Below are 23,923 nucleotides of genomic sequence, written 5' to 3'. Positions count from 1 at the left end.
GTGAAGCGAGAGGAACGGAGAGCTTCTCTCTGATAGTCTTTATTATTGTGAAGTGAGACGAACGAAGAGCTTCTCTCTGATCGTCTTTATTATTGTGAAGTGAGACGAACGAAGCGCTAATCTTTATTATCGTGAAGCGAGAGGAACGAAGAGCTTCTCTCTGATCGTCTTTATTATCGTGAAGCGAGAGGAATGGAGAGCTTCTCTCTGATCGTCTTTATTATCGTGAAGCGAGAGGAACGGAGAGCTAATCTTTATTATCGTGAAGCGAGAGGAACGAAGAGCTTCTCTCTGATCGTCTTTATTATCGTGAAGCGAGAGGAACGGAGAGCTTCTCTCTGATCGTCTTTATTATTGTGAAGTGAGAGGAACGAAGCGCTAATCTTTATTATCGTGAAGCGAGAGGAATGGAGAGCTTCTCTCTGATCGTCTTTATTATCGTGAAGCGAGAGGAACGGAGAGCTAATCTTTATTATCGTGAAGCGAGAGGAATGGAGAGCTTCTCTCTGATCGTCTTTATTATTGTGAAGCGAGAGGAACGAAGAGCTTCTCTCTGATCGTCTTTATTATCGTGAAGCGAGAGGAACGAAGAGCTTCTCTCTGATCGTCTTTATTATCGTGAAGCGAGAGGAACGGAGAGCTTCTCTCTGATAGTCTTTATTATTGTGAAGTGAGACGAACGAAGAGCTTCTCTCTGAATGTCTTTATTATTGTGAAGTGAGACGAACGAAGCGCTAATCTTTATTATCGTGAAGCGAGAGGAACGGAGAGCTTCTCTCTGATCGTCTTTATTATCGTGAAGCGAGAGGAATGGAGAGCTTCTCTCTGATCGTCTTTATTATCGTGAAGCGAGAGGAACAAAGAGCTTCTCTCTGATCGTCTTTATTATTGTTAAGCGAGAGGAACGAAGAGCTTATCTCTGATCGTCTTTATTATCGTGAAGCGAGAGGAACGGAGAGCTTCTCTCTGATCGTCTTTATTATCGTGAAGCGAGAGGAACGAAGAGCTAATCTTTATTATCGTGAAGCGAGAGGAACGGAGAGCTTCTCTCTGATCGTCTTTATTATCGTGAAGCGAGAGGAATGGAGAGCTTCTCTCTGATCGTCTTTATTATCGTGAAGCGAGAGGAACGGAGAGCTAATCTTTATTATCGTGAAGCGAGAGGAATGGAGAGCTTCTCTCTGATCGTCTTTATTATCGTGAAGCGAGAGGAACAAAGAGCTTCTCTCTGATCGTCTTTATTATTGTGAAGCGAGAGGAACGAAGAGCTTATTTCTGATCGTCTTTATTATCGTGAAGCGAGAGGAACGGAGAGCTTCTCTCTGATCGTCTTTATTATCGTGAAGCGAGAGGAACGAAGAGCTAATCTTTATTATCGTGAAGCGAGAGGAACGGAGAGCTTCTCTCTGATCATCTTTATTATCGTGAAGGGAGAGGAACGGAGAGCTTCTCTCTGATCGTCTTTATTATCGTGAAGCGAGAGGAACGGAGAGCTTCTCTCTGATCGTCTTTATTATCGTGAAGCGAGAGGAACGGAGAGCTTCTCTCTGATGATCTTTATTATCGTGAAGCGAGAGGAACGGAGAGCTAATCTTTATTATCGTGAAGCGAGAGGAATGGAGAGCTAATCTTTATTATCGTGAAGCGAGAGGAACGGAGAGCTAATCTTTATTATCGTGAAGCGAGAGGAACGGAGAGCTTCTCTCTGATCGTCTTGATTATCGTGAAGCGAGAGGAACGGAGAGCTTCTCTCTGATCGTCTTTATTATCGTGAAGCGAGAGGAACGGAGAGCTAATCTTTATTATTGTGAAGCGAGAGGAACGAAGAGCTTCTCTCTGATCGTCTTTATTATTGTGAAGCGAGAGGAACGGAGAGCTTCTCTCTGATCGTCTTTATTATAGTGAAGCGAGAGGAACGGAGAGCTTCTCTCTGATCGTCTTTATTATAGTGAAGCGAGAGGAACGGAGAGCTAATCTTTATTATTGTGAAGCGAGAGGAACGAAGAGCTTCTCTCTGATCGTCTTTATTATTGTGAAGCGAGAGGAACGAAGAGCTTCTCTCTGATCGTCTTTATTATCGTGAAGCGAGAGGAACGAAGAGCTTCTCTCTGATCGTCTTTATTATCGTGAAGCGAGAGGAACGGAGAGATAATCTTTATTATAGTGAAGCGAGAGGAACGGAGAGCTTCTCTCTTTATCGTCTTTATTATCGTGAAGCGAGAGGAACGAAGAGCTAATCTTTATTATCGTGAAGCGAGAGGAACGGAGAGCTTCTCTCTGATCATCTTTATTATCGTGAAGGGAGAGGAACGGAGAGCTTCTCTCTGATCGTCTTTATTATCGTGAAGCGAGAGGAACGGAGAGCTTCTCTCTGATCGTCTTTATTATCGTGAAGCGAGAGGAACGGAGAGCTTCTCTCTGATGATCTTTATTATCGTGAAGCGAGAGGAACGGAGAGCTAATCTTTATTATCGTGAAGCGAGAGGAACGGAGAGCTAATCTTTATTATCGTGAAGCGAGAGGAACGGAGAGCTAATCTTTATTATCGTGAAGCGAGAGGAACGGAGAGCTTCTCTCTGATCGTCTTGATTATCGTGAAGCGAGAGGAACGGAGAGCTTCTCTCTGATCGTCTTTATTATAGTGAAGCGAGAGGAACGAAGAGCTTCTCTCTGATCGTCTTTATTATCGTGAAGCGAGAGGAACGAAGAGCTTCTCTCTGATCGTCTTTATTATCGTGAAGCGAGAGGAATGGAGAGCTTCTCTCTGATCGTCTTTATTATCGTGAAGCGAGAGGAACGGAGAGCTAATCTTTATTATTGTGAAGCGAGAGGAATGAAGAGCTTCTCTCTGATCGTCTTTATTATCGTGAAGCGAGAGGAACGAAGAGCTTCTCTCTGATCGTCTTTATTATCGTGAAGCGAGAGGAACGGAGAGCTTCTCTCTGATCGTCTTTATTATCGTGAAGCGAGAGGAACGGAGAGCTAATCTTTATTATTGTGAAGTGAGACGAACGAAGAGCTTCTCTCTAATCGTCTTTATTATTGTGAAGTGAGACGAACGAAGAGCTTCTCTCTGATCGTCTTTATTATTGTGAAGCGAGAGGAACGGAGAGCTAATCTTTATTATCGTGAAGCGAGAGGAATGGAGAGCTTATCGCTGATGATCTTTATTATCGTGAAGCGAGAGCAACGGAGAGCTTCTCTCTGATCGTCTTTATTATCGTGAAGCGAGAGGAACGGAGAGCTAATCTTTATTATCGTGAAGCGAGAGGAACGAAGAGCTTCTCTCTGATCGTCTTTATTATCGTGAAGCGAGAGGAACGGAGAGCTAATCTTTATTATTGTGAAGCGAGAGGAATGAAGAGCTTCTCTCTGATCGTGAAGCGAGAGGAACGGAGAGCTTCTCTCTGATCGTCTTTATTATCGTGAAGCGAGAGGAACGGAGAGCTAATCTTTATTATTGTGAAGTGAGACGAACGAAGAGCTAATCTTTATTATTGTGAAGTGAGACGAACGAAGAGCTTCTCTCTAATCGTCTTTATTATTGTGAAGTGAGACGAACGAAGAGCTTCTCTCTGATCGTCTTTATTATTGTGAAGCGAGACGAACGGAGAGCTAATCTTTATTATCGTGAAGCGAGAGGAATGGAGAGCTTATCGCTGATGATCTTTATTATCGTGAAGCGAGAGGAACGGAGAGCTTCTCTCTGATCGTCTTTATTATCGTGAAGCGAGAGGAACGGAGAGCTAATCTTTATTATTGTGAAGCGAGAGGAACGGAGAGCTTCTCTCTGATCGTCTTTATTATTGTGAAGTGAGACGAACGAAGAGCTTCTCTCTGATCGTCTTTATTATTGTGAAGTGAGACGAACGAAGCGCTAATCTTTATTATCGTGAAGCGAGAGGAACGAAGAGCTTCTCTCTGATCGTCTTTATTATCGTGAAGCGAGAGGAATGGAGAGCTTCTCTCTGATCGTCTTTATTATCGTGAAGCGAGAGGAACGGAGAGCTAATCTTTATTATCGTGAAGCGAGAGGAACGAAGAGCTTCTCTCTGATCGTCTTTATTATCGTGAAGCGAGAGGAACGGAGAGCTTCTCTCTGATCGTCTTTATTATTGTGAAGTGAGAGGAACGAAGCGCTAATCTTTATTATCGTGAAGCGAGAGGAACGGAGAGCTAATCTTTATTATCGTGAAGCGAGAGGAATGGAGAGCTTCTCTCTGATCGTCTTTATTATCGTGAAGCGAGAGGAACGGAGAGCTTCTCTCTGATCGTCTTTATTATTGTGAAGCGAGAGGAACGAAGAGCTTCTCTCTGATCGTCTTTATTATCGTGAAGCGAGAGGAACGAAGAGCTTCTCTCTGATCGTCTTTATTATCGTGAAGCGAGAGGAACGGAGAGCTTCTCTCTGATAGTCTTTATTATTGTGAAGTGAGACGAACGAAGAGCTTCTCTCTAAATGTCTTTATTATTGTGAAGTGAGACGAACGAAGCGCTAATCTTTATTATCGTGAAGCGAGAGGAACGGAGAGCTTCTCTCTGATCGTCTTTATTATCGTGAAGCGAGAGGAACGGAGAGCTAATCTTTATTATCGTGAAGCGAGAGGAATGGAGAGCTTCTCTCTGATCGTCTTTATTATCGTGAAGCGAGAGGAACAAAGAGCTTCTCTCTGATCGTCTTTATTATTGTTAAGCGAGAGGAACGAAGAGCTTATCTCTGATCGTCTTTATTATCGTGAAGCGAGAGGAACGGAGAGCTTCTCTCTGATCGTCTTTATTATCGTGAAGCGAGAGGAACGAAGAGCTAATCTTTATTATCGTGAAGCGAGAGGAACGGAGAGCTTCTCTCTGATCGTCTTTATTATCGTGAAGCGAGAGGAATGGAGAGCTTCTCTCTGATCGTCTTTATTATCGTGAAGCGAGAGGAACGGAGAGCTAATCTTTATTATCGTGAAGCGAGAGGAATGGAGAGCTTCTCTCTGATCGTCTTTATTATCGTGAAGCGAGAGGAACAAAGAGCTTCTCTCTGATCGTCTTTATTATTGTGAAGCGAGAGGAACGAAGAGCTTATCTCTGATCGTCTTTATTATCGTGAAGCGAGAGGAACGGAGAGCTTCTCTCTGATCGTCTTTATTATCGTGAAGCGAGAGGAACGAAGAGCTAATCTTTATTATCGTGAAGCGAGAGGAACGGAGAGCTTCTCTCTGATCATCTTTATTATCGTGAAGGGAGAGGAACGGAGAGCTTCTCTCTGATCGTCTTTATTATCGTGAAGCGAGAGGAACGGAGAGCTTCTCTCTGATCGTCTTTATTATCGTGAAGCGAGAGGAACGGAGAGCTTCTCTCTGATGATCTTTATTATCGTGAAGCGAGAGGAACGGAGAGCTAATCTTTATTATCGTGAAGCGAGAGGAACGGAGAGCTAATCTTTATTATCGTGAAGCGAGAGGAACGGAGAGCTAATCTTTATTATCGTGAAGCGAGAGGAACGGAGAGCTTCTCTCTGATCGTCTTGATTATCGTGAAGCGAGAGGAACGGAGAGCTTCTCTCTGATCGTCTTTATTATCGTGAAGCGAGAGGAACGGAGAGCTAATCTTTATTATTGTGAAGCGAGAGGAACGAAGAGCTTCTCTCTGATCGTCTTTATTATTGTGAAGCGAGAGGAACGGAGAGCTTCTCTCTGATCGTCTTTATTATAGTGAAGCGAGAGGAACGGAGAGCTTCTCTCTGATCGTCTTTATTATAGTGAAGCGAGAGGAACGGAGAGCTTCTCTCTGATCGTCTTTATTATCGTGAAGCGAGAGGAACGGAGAGCTAATCTTTATTATTGTGAAGCGAGAGGAACGAAGAGCTTCTCTCTGATCGTCTTTATTATTGTGAAGCGAGAGGAACGAAGAGCTTCTCTCTGATCGTCTTTACTATAGTGAAGCGAGAGGAACGGAGAGCTTCTCTCTGATCGTCTTTATTATCGTGAAGCGAGAGGAACGGAGAGCTTCTCTCTGATCGTCTTTATTATCGTGAAGCGAGAGGAACGGAGAGCTTCTCTCTGATCGTCTTTATTATCGTGAAGCGAGAGGAACAGAGAGCTTCTCTCTGATCGTCTTTATTATTGTGAAGCGAGAGGAACGGAGAGCTAATCTTTATTATTGTGAAGCGAGAGGAACGAAGAGCTTCTCTCTGATCGTCTTTATTATTGTGAAGCGAGAGGAACGAAGAGCTTCTCTCTGATTGTCTTTATTATCGTGAAGCGAGAGGAACGGAGAGCTTCTCTCTGATCGTCTTTATTATCGTGAAGCGAGAGGAACGGAGAGCTAATCTTTATTATTGTGAAGCGAGAGGAATGAAGAGCTTCTCTCTGATCGTCTTTATTATCGTGAAGCGAGAGGAACAGAGAGCTTCTCTCAGATCGGCTTTATTATCGTGAAGCGAGAGGAACGGAGAGCTTCTCTCTTATCGTCTTTATTATCGTGAAGCGAGAGGAACGGAGAGCTAATCTTTATTATTGTGAAGCGAGAGGAACGGAGAGCTAATCTTTATTATCGTGAAGCGAGAGGAACGGAGAGCTAATCTTTATTATCGTGAAGCGAGAGGAACGGAGAGCTTATCTCTGATCGTCTTTATTATCGTGAAGCGAGAGGAACGGAGAGCTTCTCTCTGATGATCTTTATTATCGTGAAGCGAGAGGAACGGAGAGCTAATCTTTATTATTGTGAAGCGAGAGGAACGGAGAGCTTCTCTCTGATGATCTTTATTATCGTGAAGCGAGAGGAACGAAGAGCTTCTCTCTGATCGTCTTTATTATCGTGAAGCGAGAGGAATGGAGAGCTTCTCTCTGATCGTCTTTATTATCGTGAAGCGAGAGGAACGGAGAGCTTCTCTCTGATCGTCTTTATTATTGTGAAGCGAGAGGAACGGAGAGCTTCTCTCTGATCGTCTTTATTATAGTGAAGCGAGAGGAACGAAGAGCTTCTCTCTGATCGTCTTTATTATCGTGAAGCGAGAGGAACGAAGAGCTTCTCTCTGATCGTCTTTATTATCGTGAAGCGAGAGGAATGGAGAGCTTCTCTCTGATCGTCTTTATTATCGTGAAGCGAGAGGAACGGAGAGCTAATCTTTATTATCGTGAAGCGAGAGGAACGGAGAGCTTATCTCTGATCGTCTTTATTATAGTGAAGCGAGAGGAACGAAGAGCTTCTCTCTGATCGTCTTTATTATCGTGAAGCGAGAGGAACGAAGAGCTTCTCTCTGATCGTCTTTATTATCGTGAAGCGAGAGGAATGGAGAGCTTCTCTCTGATCGTCTTTATTATAGTGAAGCGAGAGGAACGAAGAGCTTCTCTCTGATCGTCTTTATTATCGTGAAGCGAGAGGAACGAAGAGCTTCTCTCTGATCGTCTTTATTATCGTGAAGCGAGAGGAATGGAGAGCTTCTCTCTGATCGTCTTTATTATCGTGAAGCGAGAGGAACGGAGAGCTAATCTTTATTATTGTGAAGCGAGAGGAACGAAGAGCTTCTCTCTGATCGTCTTTATTATCGTGAAGCGAGAGGAACGAAGAGCTTCTCTCTGATCGTCTTTATTATCGTGAAGCGAGAGGAATGAAGAGCTTCTCTCTGATCGTCTTTATTATCGTGAAGCGAGAGGAACGAAGAGCTTCTCTCTGATCGTCTTTTATTATTGTGAAGTGAGACGAACGAAGAGCTTCTCTCTAATCGTCTTTATTATTGTGAAGTGAGACGAACGAAGAGCTTCTCTCTGATCGTCTTTATTATTGTGAAGCGAGAGGAACGGAGAGCTAATCTTTATTATCGTGAAGCGAGAGGAATGGAGAGCTTATCGCTGATGATCTTTATTATCGTGAAGCGAGAGAAACGGAGAGCTTCTCTCTGATCGTCTTTATTATCGTGAAGCGAGAGGAACGGAGAGCTAATCTTTATTATCGTGAAGCGAGAGGAACGGAGAGCTTCTCTCTGATAGTCTTTATTATTGTGAAGTGAGACGAACGAAGAGCTTCTCTCTGATCGTCTTTATTATTGTGAAGTGAGACGAACGAAGCGCTAATCTTTATTATCGTGAAGCGAGAGGAACGAAGAGCTTCTCTCTGATCGTCTTTATTATCGTGAAGCGAGAGGAATGGAGAGCTTCTCTCTGATCGTCTTTATTATCGTGAAGCGAGAGGAACGGAGAGCTAATCTTTATTATCGTGAAGCGAGAGGAACGAAGAGCTTCTCTCTGATCGTCTTTATTATCGTGAAGCGAGAGGAACGGAGAGCTTCTCTCTGATCGTCTTTATTATTGTGAAGTGAGAGGAACGAAGCGCTAATCTTTATTATCGTGAAGCGAGAGGAATGGAGAGCTTCTCTCTGATCGTCTTTATTATCGTGAAGCGAGAGGAACGGAGAGCTAATCTTTATTATCGTGAAGCGAGAGGAATGGAGAGCTTCTCTCTGATCGTCTTTATTATTGTGAAGCGAGAGGAACGAAGAGCTTCTCTCTGATCGTCTTTATTATCGTGAAGCGAGAGGAACGAAGAGCTTCTCTCTGATCGTCTTTATTATCGTGAAGCGAGAGGAACGGAGAGCTTCTCTCTGATAGTCTTTATTATTGTGAAGTGAGACGAACGAAGAGCTTCTCTCTGAATGTCTTTATTATTGTGAAGTGAGACGAACGAAGCGCTAATCTTTATTATCGTGAAGCGAGAGGAACGGAGAGCTTCTCTCTGATCGTCTTTATTATCGTGAAGCGAGAGGAATGGAGAGCTTCTCTCTGATCGTCTTTATTATCGTGAAGCGAGAGGAACAAAGAGCTTCTCTCTGATCGTCTTTATTATTGTTAAGCGAGAGGAACGAAGAGCTTATCTCTGATCGTCTTTATTATCGTGAAGCGAGAGGAACGGAGAGCTTCTCTCTGATCGTCTTTATTATCGTGAAGCGAGAGGAACGAAGAGCTAATCTTTATTATCGTGAAGCGAGAGGAACGGAGAGCTTCTCTCTGATCGTCTTTATTATCGTGAAGCGAGAGGAATGGAGAGCTTCTCTCTGATCGTCTTTATTATCGTGAAGCGAGAGGAACGGAGAGCTAATCTTTATTATCGTGAAGCGAGAGGAATGGAGAGCTTCTCTCTGATCGTCTTTATTATCGTGAAGCGAGAGGAACAAAGAGCTTCTCTCTGATCGTCTTTATTATTGTGAAGCGAGAGGAACGAAGAGCTTATTTCTGATCGTCTTTATTATCGTGAAGCGAGAGGAACGGAGAGCTTCTCTCTGATCGTCTTTATTATCGTGAAGCGAGAGGAACGAAGAGCTAATCTTTATTATCGTGAAGCGAGAGGAACGGAGAGCTTCTCTCTGATCATCTTTATTATCGTGAAGGGAGAGGAACGGAGAGCTTCTCTCTGATCGTCTTTATTATCGTGAAGCGAGAGGAACGGAGAGCTTCTCTCTGATCGTCTTTATTATCGTGAAGCGAGAGGAACGGAGAGCTTCTCTCTGATGATCTTTATTATCGTGAAGCGAGAGGAACGGAGAGCTAATCTTTATTATCGTGAAGCGAGAGGAATGGAGAGCTAATCTTTATTATCGTGAAGCGAGAGGAACGGAGAGCTAATCTTTATTATCGTGAAGCGAGAGGAACGGAGAGCTTCTCTCTGATCGTCTTGATTATCGTGAAGCGAGAGGAACGGAGAGCTTCTCTCTGATCGTCTTTATTATCGTGAAGCGAGAGGAACGGAGAGCTAATCTTTATTATTGTGAAGCGAGAGGAACGAAGAGCTTCTCTCTGATCGTCTTTATTATTGTGAAGCGAGAGGAACGGAGAGCTTCTCTCTGATCGTCTTTATTATAGTGAAGCGAGAGGAACGGAGAGCTTCTCTCTGATCGTCTTTATTATAGTGAAGCGAGAGGAACGGAGAGCTAATCTTTATTATTGTGAAGCGAGAGGAACGAAGAGCTTCTCTCTGATCGTCTTTATTATTGTGAAGCGAGAGGAACGAAGAGCTTCTCTCTGATCGTCTTTATTATCGTGAAGCGAGAGGAACGAAGAGCTTCTCTCTGATCGTCTTTATTATCGTGAAGCGAGAGGAACGGAGAGATAATCTTTATTATAGTGAAGCGAGAGGAACGGAGAGCTTCTCTCTTTATCGTCTTTATTATCGTGAAGCGAGAGGAACGGAGAGCTTCTCTCTGATCGTCTTTATTATAGTGAAGCGAGAGGAACGGAGAGCTTCTCTCTGATCGTCTTTATTATCGTGAAGCGAGAGGAACGGAGAGCTTCTCTCTGATCGTCTTTATTATCGTGAAGCGAGAGGAACGGAGAGCTTCTCTCTGATCGTCTTTATTATTGTGAAGCAAGAGGAACGGAGAGCTAATCTTTATTATTGTGAAGCGAGAGGAACGAAGAGCTTCTCTCTGATCGTCTTTATTATTGTGAAGCGAGAGGAACGAAGAGCTTCTCTCTGATTGTCTTTATTATCGTGAAGCGAGAGGAACGGAGAGCTTCTCTCTGATCGTCTTTATTATAGTGAAGCGAGAGGAACGGAGAGCTTCTCTCTGATCGTCTTTATTATCGTGAAGCGAGAGGAACGGAGAGCTTCTCTCTGATCGTCTTTATTATAGTGAAGCGAGAGGAACGGAGAGCTTCTCTCTGATCGTCTTTATTATCGTGAAGCGAGAGGAATGGAGAGCTAATCTTTATTATTGTGAAGCGAGAGGAACGAAGAGCTTCTCTCTGATCGTCTTTATTATTGTGAAGCGAGAGGAACGAAGAGCTTCTCTCTGATCGTCTTTATTATAGTGAAGCGAGAGGAACGGAGAGCTTCTCTCAGATCGGCTTTATTATCGTGAAGCGAGAGGAACGGAGAGCTTCTCTCTTATCGTCTTTATTATCGTGAAGCGAGAGGAACGGAGAGCTAATCTTTATTATTGTGAAGCGAGAGGAACGGAGAGCTAATCTTTATTATCGTGAAGCGAGAGGAATGGAGAGCTTCTCTCTGATCGTCTTTATTATCGTGAAGCGAGAGGAACGGAGAGCTAATCTTTATTATCGTGAAGCGAGAGGAATGGAGAGCTTCTCTCTGATCGTCTTTATTATTGTGAAGCGAGAGGAACGAAGAGCTTCTCTCTGATCGTCTTTATTATCGTGAAGCGAGAGGAACGAAGAGCTTCTCTCTGATCGTCTTTATTATCGTGAAGCGAGAGGAACGGAGAGCTTCTCTCTGATAGTCTTTATTATTGTGAAGTGAGACGAACGAAGAGCTTCTCTCTGAATGTCTTTATTATTGTGAAGTGAGACGAACGAAGCGCTAATCTTTATTATCGTGAAGCGAGAGGAACGGAGAGCTTCTCTCTGATCGTCTTTATTATCGTGAAGCGAGAGGAATGGAGAGCTTCTCTCTGATCGTCTTTATTATCGTGAAGCGAGAGGAACAAAGAGCTTCTCTCTGATCGTCTTTATTATTGTTAAGCGAGAGGAACGAAGAGCTTATCTCTGATCGTCTTTATTATCGTGAAGCGAGAGGAACGGAGAGCTTCTCTCTGATCGTCTTTATTATCGTGAAGCGAGAGGAACGAAGAGCTAATCTTTATTATCGTGAAGCGAGAGGAACGGAGAGCTTCTCTCTGATCGTCTTTATTATCGTGAAGCGAGAGGAATGGAGAGCTTCTCTCTGATCGTCTTTATTATCGTGAAGCGAGAGGAACGGAGAGCTAATCTTTATTATCGTGAAGCGAGAGGAATGGAGAGCTTCTCTCTGATCGTCTTTATTATCGTGAAGCGAGAGGAACAAAGAGCTTCTCTCTGATCGTCTTTATTATTGTGAAGCGAGAGGAACGAAGAGCTTATCTCTGATCGTCTTTATTATCGTGAAGCGAGAGGAACGGAGAGCTTCTCTCTGATCGTCTTTATTATCGTGAAGCGAGAGGAACGAAGAGCTAATCTTTATTATCGTGAAGCGAGAGGAACGGAGAGCTTCTCTCTGATCATCTTTATTATCGTGAAGGGAGAGGAACGGAGAGCTTCTCTCTGATCGTCTTTATTATCGTGAAGCGAGAGGAACGGAGAGCTTCTCTCTGATCGTCTTTATTATCGTGAAGCGAGAGGAACGGAGAGCTTCTCTCTGATGATCTTTATTATCGTGAAGCGAGAGGAACGGAGAGCTAATCTTTATTATCGTGAAGCGAGAGGAATGGAGAGCTAATCTTTATTATCGTGAAGCGAGAGGAACGGAGAGCTAATCTTTATTATCGTGAAGCGAGAGGAACGGAGAGCTTCTCTCTGATCGTCTTGATTATCGTGAAGCGAGAGGAACGGAGAGCTTCTCTCTGATCGTCTTTATTATCGTGAAGCGAGAGGAACGGAGAGCTAATCTTTATTATTGTGAAGCGAGAGGAACGAAGAGCTTCTCTCTGATCGTCTTTATTATTGTGAAGCGAGAGGAACGGAGAGCTTCTCTCTGATCGTCTTTATTATAGTGAAGCGAGAGGAACGGAGAGCTTCTCTCTGATCGTCTTTATTATAGTGAAGCGAGAGGAACGGAGAGCTAATCTTTATTATTGTGAAGCGAGAGGAACGAAGAGCTTCTCTCTGATCGTCTTTATTATTGTGAAGCGAGAGGAACGAAGAGCTTCTCTCTGATCGTCTTTATTATCGTGAAGCGAGAGGAACGAAGAGCTTCTCTCTGATCGTCTTTATTATCGTGAAGCGAGAGGAACGGAGAGATAATCTTTATTATAGTGAAGCGAGAGGAACGGAGAGCTTCTCTCTGATCGTCTTTATTATCGTGAAGCGAGAGGAACGGAGAGCTTCTCTCTGATCGTCTTTATTATAGTGAAGCGAGAGGAACGGAGAGCTTCTCTCTGATCGTCTTTATTATCGTGAAGCGAGAGGAACGGAGAGCTTCTCTCTGATCGTCTTTATTATCGTGAAGCGAGAGGAACGGAGAGCTTCTCTCTGATCGTCTTTATTATTGTGAAGCGAGAGGAACGGAGAGCTAATCTTTATTATTGTGAAGCGAGAGGAACGAAGAGCTTCTCTCTGATCGTCTTTATTATTGTGAAGCGAGAGGAACGAAGAGCTTCTCTCTGATTGTCTTTATTATCGTGAAGCGAGAGGAACGGAGAGCTTCTCTCTGATCGTCTTTATTATAGTGAAGCGAGAGGAACGGAGAGCTTCTCTCTGATCGTCTTTATTATCGTGAAGCGAGAGGAACGGAGAGCTTCTCTCTGATCGTCTTTATTATAGTGAAGCGAGAGGAACGGAGAGCTTCTCTCTGATCGTCTTTATTATCGTGAAGCGAGAGGAATGGAGAGCTAATCTTTATTATTGTGAAGCGAGAGGAACGAAGAGCTTCTCTCTGATCGTCTTTATTATTGTGAAGCGAGAGGAACGAAGAGCTTCTCTCTGATCGTCTTTATTATAGTGAAGCGAGAGGAACGGAGAGCTTCTCTCAGATCGGCTTTATTATCGTGAAGCGAGAGGAACGGAGAGCTTCTCTCTTATCGTCTTTATTATCGTGAAGCGAGAGGAACGGAGAGCTAATCTTTATTATTGTGAAGCGAGAGGAACGGAGAGCTAATCTTTATTATCGTGAAGCGAGAGGAACGGAGAGCTTATCTCTGATCGTCTTTATTATCGTGAAGCGAGAGGAACGGAGAGCTTCTCTCTGATGATCTTTATTATCGTGAAGCGAGAGGAACGAAGAGCTTCTCTCTGATCGTCTTTATTATTGTGAAGCGAGAGGAACGGAGAGCTTCTCTCTGATCGTCTTCATTATCGTGAAGCGAGAGGAACGGAGAGCTTCTCTCTGATCGTCTTTATTATCGTGAAGCGAGAGGAACGGAGAGCTTCTCTCTGATCGTCTTTATTATCGTGAAGCGAGAGGAACGGAGAGCTTCTCTCTGATCGTCTTTATTATCGTGAAGCGAGAGGAACGGAGAGCTTATCTCTGATCGTCTTTATTATCGTGACGCGAGAGGAACGGAGAGCTTCTCTCTGATCGTCTTTATTATCGTGAAGCGAGAGGAACGGAGAGCTTCTCTCAGATCGGCTTTATTATCGTGACGCGAGAGGAACGGAGAGCTTCTCTCTGATGATCTTTATTATCGTGAAGCGAAAGGAACAGAGAGCTAATCTTTATCGTGAAGCGAGAGGAACGAAGAGCTTCTCTCTGATCGTCTTTATTATTGTGAAGCGAGAGGAACGGAGAGCTTCTCTCTGATCGGCTTTATTATCGTGAAGCGAGAGGAACGGAGAGCTTCTCTCTGATCGTCTTTATTATCGTGAAGCGAGAGGAACGGAGAGCTTCTCTCTGATCGTCTTTATTATCGTGAAGCGAGAGGAACGGAGAGCTAATCTTTATTATCGTGAAGCGAGAGGAACGGAGAGCTTATCTCTGATGATCTTTATTATCGTGAAGCGAGAGGAACGGAGAGCTAATCTTTATTATCGTGAAGCGAGAGGAACGAAGAGCTACTCTCTGATCGTCTTTATTATTGTGAAGCGAGAGGAACGGAGAGCTTCTCTCTGATCGTCTTTATTATCGTGAAGCGAGAGGAACGGAGAGCTTCTCTCTGATCGTCTTTATTGTCGTGAAGCGAGAGGAACGGAGAGCTAATCTTTATTATCGTGAAGCGAGAGGAACGAAGAGCTACTCTCTGATCGTCTTTATTATTGTGAAGCGAGAGGAACGGAGAGCTTCTCTCTGATCGTCTTTATTATCGTGAAGCGAGAGGAACGGAGAGCTTATCTCTGATGATCTTTATTATAGTGAAGTGAGAGGAACGGAGAGATAATCTTTATTATTGTGAAGCGAGAGGAACGAAGAGCTTCTCTCTGATCATCTTTATTATCGTGAAGGGAGAGGAACGGAGAGCTTCTCTCTGATCGTCTTTATTATCGTGAAGCGAGAGGAACGGAGAGCTTCTCTCTGATCATCTTTATTATTGTGAAGCGAGAGGAACGGAGAGCTTCTCTCTGATCATCGTTATTATCGTGAAGGGAGAGGAACGGAGAGCTTCTCTCTGATCGTCTTTATTATCGTGAAGCGAGAGGAATGGAGAGCTTCTCTCTGATCGTCTTTATTATCGTGAAGCGAGAGGAACGGAGAGCTTCTCTCTGATCGTCTTTATTATCGTGAAGCGAGAGGAACGAAGAGCTAATCTTTATTATCGTGAAGCGAGAGGAACGAAGAGCTTCTCTCTGATCGTCTTTATTATCGTGAAGCGAGAGGAACAAAGAGCTTCTCTCTGATGATCTTTATTATTGTGAAGTGAGACGAACGAAGAGCTTCTCTCTGATCGTCTTTATTATCGTGAAGCGAGAGGAACGGAGAGCTTCTCTCTGATCGTCTTTATTATTGTGAAGTGAGACGAACGAAGAGCTTCTATCTGATCGTCTTTATTATTGTGAAGTGAGACGAACGAAGAGCTTCTCTCTGATCGTCTTTATTATCGTGAAGCGAGAGGAACGGAGAGCTTCTCTCTGATCATCTTTATTATTGTGAAGTGAGAGGAACGAAGCGCTAATCTTTATTATCGTGAAGCGAGAGGAATGGAGAGCTTCTCTCTGATCGTCTTTATTATCGTGAAGCGAGAGGAACGGAGAGCTTCTCTCTGATCGTCTTTATTATTGTGAAGTGAGAGGAACGAAGCGCTAATCTTTATTATCGTGAAGCGAGAGGAATGGAGAGCTTCTCTCTGATCGTCTTTATTATCGTGAAGCGAGAGGAATGGAGAGCTTCTCTCTGATCGTCTTTATTATCGTGAAGCGAGAGGAACGGAGAGCTTCTCTCTGATCGTCTTTATTATTGTGAAGCGAGAGGAACGAAGAGCTTCTCTCTGATCGTCTTTATTATCGTGAAGCGAGAGGAACGAAGAGCTTCTCTCTGATCGTCTTTATTATCGTGAAGCGAGAGGAACGGAGAGCTTCTCTCTGATAGTCTTTATTATTGTGAAGTGAGACGAACGAAGAGCTTCTCTCTGAATGTCTTTATTATTGTGAAGTGAGACGAACGAAGCGCTAATCTTTATTATCGTGAAGCGAGAGGAACGGAGAGCTTCTCTCTGATCGTCTTTATTATCGTGAAGCGAGAGGAAGGGAGAGCTAATCTTTATTATCGTGAAGCGAGAGGAACAAAGAGCTTCTCTCTGATCGTCTTTATTATTGTTAAGCGAGAGGAACGAAGAGCTTATCTCTGATCGTCTTTATTATCGTGACGCGAGAGGAACGGAGAGCTTATCTCTGATCATCTTTATTATCGTGAAGCGAGAGGAACGGAGAGCTAATCTTTATTATCGTGAAGCGAGAGGAACGAAGAGCTTCTCTCTGATCGTCTTTATTATTGTGAAGCGAGAGGAACGGAGAGCTTCTCTCTGATCGGCTTTATTATCGTGACGCGAGAGGAACGGAGAGCTTCTCTCTGATGATCTTTATTATCGTGAAGCGAGAGGAACGGAGAGCTAATCTTTATCGTGAAGCGAGAGGAACGAAGAGCTTCTCTCTGATCGTCTTTATTATTGTGAAGCGAGAGGAACGGAGAGCTTCTCTCTGATCGGCTTTATTATCGTGAAGCGAGAGGAACGGAGAGCTTCTCTCTGATCGTATTTATTATCGTGAAGCGAGAGGAACGGAGAGCTTCTCTCTGATCGTCTTTATTATCGTGAAGCGAGAGGAACGGAGAGCTAATCTTTATTATCGTGAAGCGAGAGGAACGGAGAGCTTATCTCTGATCGTCTTTATTATCGTGAAGCGAGTGGAACGGAGAGCTTCTCTCTGATGATCTTTATTATCGTGAAGCGAGAGGAACGGAGAACTAATCTTTATTATCGTGAAGCGAGAGGAACGAAGAGCTTCTCTCTGATCGTCTTTATTATTGTGAAGCGAGAGGAACGGAGAGCTTCTCTCTGATCGTCTTTATTATCGTGAAGCGAGAGGAACGGAGAGCTTCTCTCTGATCGTCTTTATTATCGTGAAGCGAGAGGAACGGAGAGCTTATCTCTGATGATCTTTATTATCGTGAAGCGAGAGGAACGGAGAGCTAATCTTTATTATCGTGAAGCGAGAGGAACGAAGAGCTTCTGTCTGATCGTCTTTATTATCGTGAAGCGAGAGGAACGGAGAGCTTCTCTCTGATCGTCTTTATTATCGTGAAGCGAGAGGAACGGAGAGCTAATCTTTATTATCGTGAAGCGAGAGGAACGGAGAGCTTATCTCTGATCGTCTTTATTATCGTGAAGCGAGTGGAACGGAGAGCTTCTCTCTGATGATCTTTATTATCGTGAAGCGAGAGGAACGGAGAGCTAATCTTTATTATCGTGAAGCGAGAGGAACGAAGAGCTTCTCTCTGATCGTCTTTATTATTGTGAAGCGAGAGGAACGGAGAGCTTCTCTCTGATCGTCTTTATTATCGTGAAGCGAGAGGAACGGAGAGCTTCTCTCTGATCATCTTTATTATCGTGAAGCGAGAGGAACGGAGAGCTTATCTCTGATGATCTTTATTATCGTGAAGCGAGAGGAACGGAGAGCTTTTCTCTGATGATCTTTATTATCGTGAAGCGAGAGGAACGGAGAGCTAATCTTTATTATCGTGAAGCGAGAGGAACGAAGAGCTTCTCTCTGATCGTCTTTATTATCGTGAAGCGAGAGGAACGGAGAGCTTATCTCTGATGATCTTTATTATCGTGAAGCGAGAGGAACGGAGAGCTTATCTCTGATCGTCTTTATTATTGTGAAGCGAGAGGAACGGAGAGCTTCTCTCTGATCGTCTTTATTATCGTGAAGCGAGAGGAACGGAGAGCTTATCTCTGATCATCTTTATTATCGTGAAGCGAGAGGAACGGAGAGCTTATCTCTGATGATCTTTATTATCGTGAAGCGAGAGGAACGGAGAGCTTATCTCTGATGATCTTTATTATCGTGAAGCGAGAGGAACGGAGAGCTAATCTTTATTATCGTGAAGCGAGAGGAACGGAGAGCTTATCTCTGATCGTCTTTATTATAGTGAAGCGAGAGGAACGGAGAGCTTCTCTCTGATCGTCTTTATTATCGTGAAGCGAGAGGAACGAAGAGCTTCTCTCTGATCGTCTTTATTATCGTGAAGCGAGAGGAACGAAGAGCTTCTCTCTGATCGTCTTTATTATCGTGAAGCGAGAGGAACGGAGAGCTAATCTTTATTATCGTGAAGCGAGAGGAACGGAGAGCTTATCTCTGATCGTCTTTATTATCGTGAAGCGAGAGGAACGGAGAGCTTCTCTCTGATGATCTTTATTATCGTGAAGCGAGAGGAACGGAGAGCTAATCTTTATTATCGTGAAGCGAGAGGAACGGAGAGCTTATCTCTGATCGTCTTTATTATCGTGAAGCGAGTGGAACGGAGAGCTTCTCTCTGATGATCTTTATTATCGTGAAGCGAGAGGAACGGAGAGCTAATCTTTATTATCGTGAAGCGAGAGGAACGGAGAGCTTCTCTCTGATCGTCTTTATTATCGTGAAGCGAGAGGAACGGAGAGCTTATCTCTGATGATCTTTATTATAGTGAAGTGAGAGGAACGGAGAGCTAATCTTTATTATCGTGAAGCGAGAGGAACGGAGAGCTTCTCTCTGATCGTCTTTATTATCATGAAGCGAGAGGAACGAAGAGCTTCTCTCTGATCGTCTTTATTATCGTGAAGCGAGAGGAACGGAGAGCTAATCTTTATTATCGTGAAGCGAGAGGAACGGAGAGCTTATCTCTGATCGTCTTTATTATCGTGAAGCGAGAGGAACGGAGAGCTTCTCTCTGATGATCTTTATTATCGTGAAGCGAGAGGAACGGAGAGCTAATCTTTATTATCGTGAAGCGAGAGGAACGAAGGGCTTCTCTCTGATCGTCTTTATTATTGTGAAGCGAGAGGAACGGAGAGCTTCTCTCTGATCGTCTTTATTATCGTGAAGCGAGAGGAACGAAGAGCTTCTCTCTGATCGTCTTTATTATCGTGAAGCGAGAGGAACGGAGAGCTTCTCTCTGATCGTCTTTATTATCGTGAAGCGAGAGGAACGGAGAGCTTCTCTCTGATGATCTTTATTATCGTGAAGCGAGAGGAACGGAGAGCTTCTCTCTGATCGTCTTTATTATCGTGAAGCGAGAGGAACGAAGAGCTTCTCTCTGATCGTCTTTATTATCGTGAAGCGAGAGGAACGAAGAGCTTCTCTCCGATCGTCTTTATTATTGTGAAGTGAGAGGAACGAAGAGCTAATCTTTATTATCGTGAAGCGAGAGGAAAGAAGAGCTTCTCTCTCGTGAACATGCTGCAGGAAAAGCTGCTTCTGGGTGTTTCAGGTAAAGTTCATCATTGGTCTAGTGGTCAAGCGCTGGTCAACAATGTTGGTGACATGGGTTCAAATCCCCAACAAACCTGTTTGCTCTTGTCATTTATCTGTTTATTTCTAGGATATATGCAGAGATTTGTGTAATAATATCAAATATTATTATAAGTTTAATTCATACAGTGCCTTTCCCAAGCTCAAGGATGCTTCACAATGACAAAAGCAAATAAACAATAAAATCATATAGATGTACAATTAACATTTGCCAAGTCCAAGATCTGTGGCTGTAGTTGCATACCACAGTAATAGGGCTGCACTATTTTGGAAAAAACTCACATTGTGGTATTTTGTTTTTCTGCAATATATTTTGCGATTATGAAGAAAAAAAATATCACCAGATGACTTGAATAGCTCTATTTGAAAAAAACAACAACACATCAATAGGAAATGAACAAATTACAAGAATAGATAAATATAACAGAACAAAGATACAAATGAAATAAACAGTGATTTATATTTTTCAGGTAAGTCTAACTATTCAGGCTCAGAAATTGATTGATCAAATGTAAAATAACACTGCATAGTCTTCACTATATTAATTAAATGCAATAAATATGTTAAAACTACAAAAGTGATTTTGTACAAACATAAAACAAAATGTGTTTTGTTGTTTGATTAACATTTGACACAGAAAGCAGGAACATTAAACTGCTGTGAACCAATATACTGTTACACAGTAATGTTTCTTTCTCAATAGTTTACCTTCACCTAAGCCATAAGCAGCTGTTTGCTATAGCTGCTACATAGACCTTGAGCATTGAAGGGGAGCGTCCCTTGTCCAGCAGCTCTTGTAGGAAGGACAATATCAACGATATGTCACAGGAAAATGGGTCTGTACCACGGGTTGAGCACTAGGCGGAGAAGACAGACCATTTGAGGGTGTAGAGATGTCTCGTAGAGGGGGCTCTAGCCTGAGAGATTATGTTTTGAATGCTCTCGGGGAGGTCCATGAGCTCCCATCGAGAGGCCAAAGATGGGCCACAGCTTGGGCCCGGGATGCCACATTGTTCTGTTCGCCTGAGATAGGAGGTCCCGTCTCAGGGGAATGAGCCAGGTGGCTGCGGTGAGCAGCTGAGACATCTCTGAGAACCATTGATGGTTCTTCCAGAGTGAGGCCACTAAGAAAACATTGTGTTTCTGTTCCCTGGTTCGACTGATGACCTGCGGGATCAGAGCAATCTGGGGAAAAGCGTAAAGGAGGAGGTTGGGCCAGTCGTGGACCAATGCATCCATGTCCTTTTAATAATAAGTCAGGCAATGAGAGTTGTCTTTTGAGGTCGACCTCTGCCTTGCCAAATATCTCCCAGATCTCCTGAACCACCTGCGGATGGAGCGTCCACTCCTCTGAGGGGACGTTCCTCTGTGACAACATGTCTGCACCCTGGATCAGTCTGCCTGGCACATGTGTTGCTCTCAGCAAACACAGGTTGTGCTGAGACCATTCCAAGAGGCGCTCTACTAGAATGAAGAGGCGCCTCGAGGAGAGCCCTCCTTGGTGATTTATGTAGGCTACCACGGTCATGCCGTCCGAACGGACCAGAACGTGGTGCCCCCTTAGGTCTGGTAAGAAGGTATGAAGGGCTCAACACACTGCCAGCATTTCCAGGCAGTTGATGTGGAGACTTCCTTCCTCTTTCTACCACAGGCCAAAAACCGGTCGGCCCTCGCAGCTCCCCCAGAGCTCCCCCAACCCGTGTTGGATGCATATGTCGAGACCACCTTCCTCCTGCGCCAATGCTGCTTGTCCAGCTGAGGTGTAGGCACGTCCAGCGAGAGCTGAAGTTATTTTGCAGGGCTTGGACGGGTGGGCAGCCTTCACCGTCCAACCGATGGTTGTGGGCAAACAAAGATGCGTGGCCACTTACTCATCGAGAGGAGGGTTAGGGTTATCTTCTTGTACCCTTTTTTTCAGCGCCATGTACGGAGGTGAGGGCGGATGAAGAGGAAGCACGCAGGCTGGCCGAGTAGGGGGGCGCACCACGACCTGGTGAGTTCTTTGTGGACTTCCGGAAAGAAGGGTGAGGCTCGCTGACGAGGGGCCTGATGGCGCCCCGGCAGGAACCATTCATCCAGGTGGCTGCGAGTGGGCTCCTCTGGCGGAGACCACTCCAAACCCAGCTCATCCACAGCCTTGGACTGGATTCGGAGCAGTTCGGCATTCTGTGCCCGGCTTGGGCTCGCTGGGCTCAATAGACAGAAGGAGGGTGGGGTCACAAATCGAGCAAGAAAGCTGTCCGCGAGCACAGAGAGGCTAGACTCATATCCTCACAATGAGGACATTCCGTCCCAGTGAGTGCAGCTTCAGCTTGAAGTGAAAGTGACGTGACATACGGCCATGTATGGTGACCCATACTCGGAATTTGTGCTCTGTATTTAACCCATCCAGAGTGCACACACACAGCAGTGAACAAAAACACACACACCGTGAACACACACCCGGAGCAGTGGGCAGCTATTTTTTTTTTTATGCTGCGGCGCTCGAGGAGCAGTTGGGGGTTCGGTGCCTTGCTCAAGGGTACCTTAGTCATGGTATTGTGGGTGAAGAGAGCACTGTACATTCACTCCCCCCACCTACAACCCCTGCCGGACCCGAGACTCGAACTTGCAACCTTTCCATTACGAGTCCGACTCTCTAACCATTAGGCCATGAAAACATGAAAATCGGCTGCCCAAGCAGGAAGTGCACTGGCCGTGACCATCAGCGGTGTGCAGGGAAGCCCTGCACGAGTGACAGTAACGGCGCGGCATTTGCAACAATGCAGAGAAATTTGCTCTTTGAAAATTTGCTATTTATAGCACTCGCCAGATGGCGGCAGGGGACCGTGAGACCGCGGCTACTGCAGGCACTGAAGCGGCTTGAGAGCATGGAATTCAGCCGAGCCGAGAGGGTCTTGATCCACTGCAAAGGCTAGTCAGTGGTGAGAAGGCTTCGAGTCTCGTAGATCAGCGAAGAGCGATGTTGTTGCTGAAGGAGAAGATATCTGAGGATCCTATGGCGAATCGACCGCTTATATAGCCAGATGCACCACCTATTCTGGCGGGCTCTGGCGGGCTTCGTCACCAAAGGCACTGCTGCCGAGCCATTGTTTCGTCTTTATAGCACTGCACGAACCAATGGACGTGAAGTAGCACTGCGTTATTGAAACGTTTTGGATTTACCTGTACTTTTGCTTTCGATACTTAAGTACGTTTAATATAAAAGTTAAAAAAAAAAAATACTTAAGTACAATTAATGTCACATGCTTTAAAACTTTTACTCTAATATTCTAATATTCTAGATGGTGACTTCAACTTCTACCAAAGTCATTTTCTGGTAAGATATCTGTAGTTTTACTTAAGTGTGGCTTTCAGGTACTTTATCCATCACTGCGAATAGCAAAGTGTGTTTGTGCCATGTTAAAATACATGCTGTATTATTAGCAGACTTATTAAATGTAAATATCAAACATTTGTATTTTTATAAATGGTGGTAATTTATTTATTTTTTTCTCAAAAAGAGCTTCATAAAATTCAGTTTAAACCACTGGAGTCACAGCTGATTTGTTTTTTCCCAACATGCGCTCATTCAGGGCTCTTCCATTTCATTTACCTAATTTTTTAAAGGATTTGATTTCCACATGCATTACTCAGTGAATTAATCTGTCTCTTACTGTGAAGCTTAAACTACATATCAAGCATTTATTCAACACATCTCATTTGATCTTGAATGGGTGTGACATTGAATTAGGTTAATAAAGCAGTAAGGATTTAAACTTCACAGTTTTATTAACTGCACAGCTGTCTGGAGAATCTCTCAAAATTTATCATTTGTGTACCCTCAGAAGGCTTTGCTACATTTTGCTAAATGTTAAATATTCTTTAGCTGAAGAAATCTCATCTGATCAGGAGCTTATCTGATCTAAAATATGAATCAATCTGAATAATAAAATGATCAGATTATCTCACTCTCAGGAGCTCATTTTATTGTGATTCAGTGTTCAGATCATGTCATCCTCTGTTCCTGAGGACAGAAAACTGGCAACTCTCTGTACATGTCTTCATTGTTTTGTTAATTCTTAAATTTTATTTAATCTGTGTGTCTGTAGATGACCTGTCTGTGTGTTAATTCTTAAAATGTATTTAATCTCTTCCAGATTTTCTGGCTGTGATGTCTCAGATCAGCATTATGAAATTGTGTCTTCAGCTCTGTTGATCTGTGTGTTCTGCTGTCTTTCAGGTTTGCTGTCTGTAATCTCACTGCTCAGTGTTGTGAGAGTTTGTCTTCAGCTCTACAATCCTCAAACTGTGTCCTGAGAGAGCTGGATCTGAGTAATAATGACCTGCAGGACTCTGGTGTAAAGTTTATTTCTGATGGACTGAAGAGTACAAACTGTCAGCTGCAGATACTGAGGTATTAACAACATATAAGAGATCATTTACAGTCAACTGGTCACAATGTTGATGTGTGTCTATAGATGATCTGACTGTGTGTGTCTGTAGATGATCTGACTGTGTGTGTCTGTAGATGATCTGACTGTGTGTCTGTAGATGATCTGACTGTGTGTGTCTGTAGATGATCTGACTGTGTG

At 43.9% G+C, this 23,923-nt stretch overlaps 1 protein-coding gene across 2 annotated transcripts in view; it reads left to right on the top strand.

Moving 5' to 3' along the window:
* The window catches only part of LOC306875131 (protein NLRC3-like), a gene marked incomplete at its 3' end in the record, with an annotated part of 91,279 nt that overhangs the window by 46,033 nt on the left and 21,323 nt on the right, over window positions 1-23,923 (top strand). For both annotated transcript variants that reach the window (XM_079425553.1, XM_079425552.1), the window contains one exon: window positions 23,572-23,745. In XM_079425553.1, the coding sequence (XP_079281679.1) occupies window positions 23,572-23,745 (174 nt within the window). The remainder of the gene's footprint in view (window positions 1-23,571; window positions 23,746-23,923) is intronic.

The sequence above is a fragment of the Barbus barbus genome, assembly GCF_936440315.1.
Source record: "Barbus barbus genome assembly, chromosome: 9".
Lineage (NCBI taxonomy): Eukaryota > Metazoa > Chordata > Actinopteri > Cypriniformes > Cyprinidae > Barbus > Barbus barbus.
Note: the sequence above shows the minus strand (reverse complement) of the source record. Positions and strands in the feature narration are given on the sequence as shown.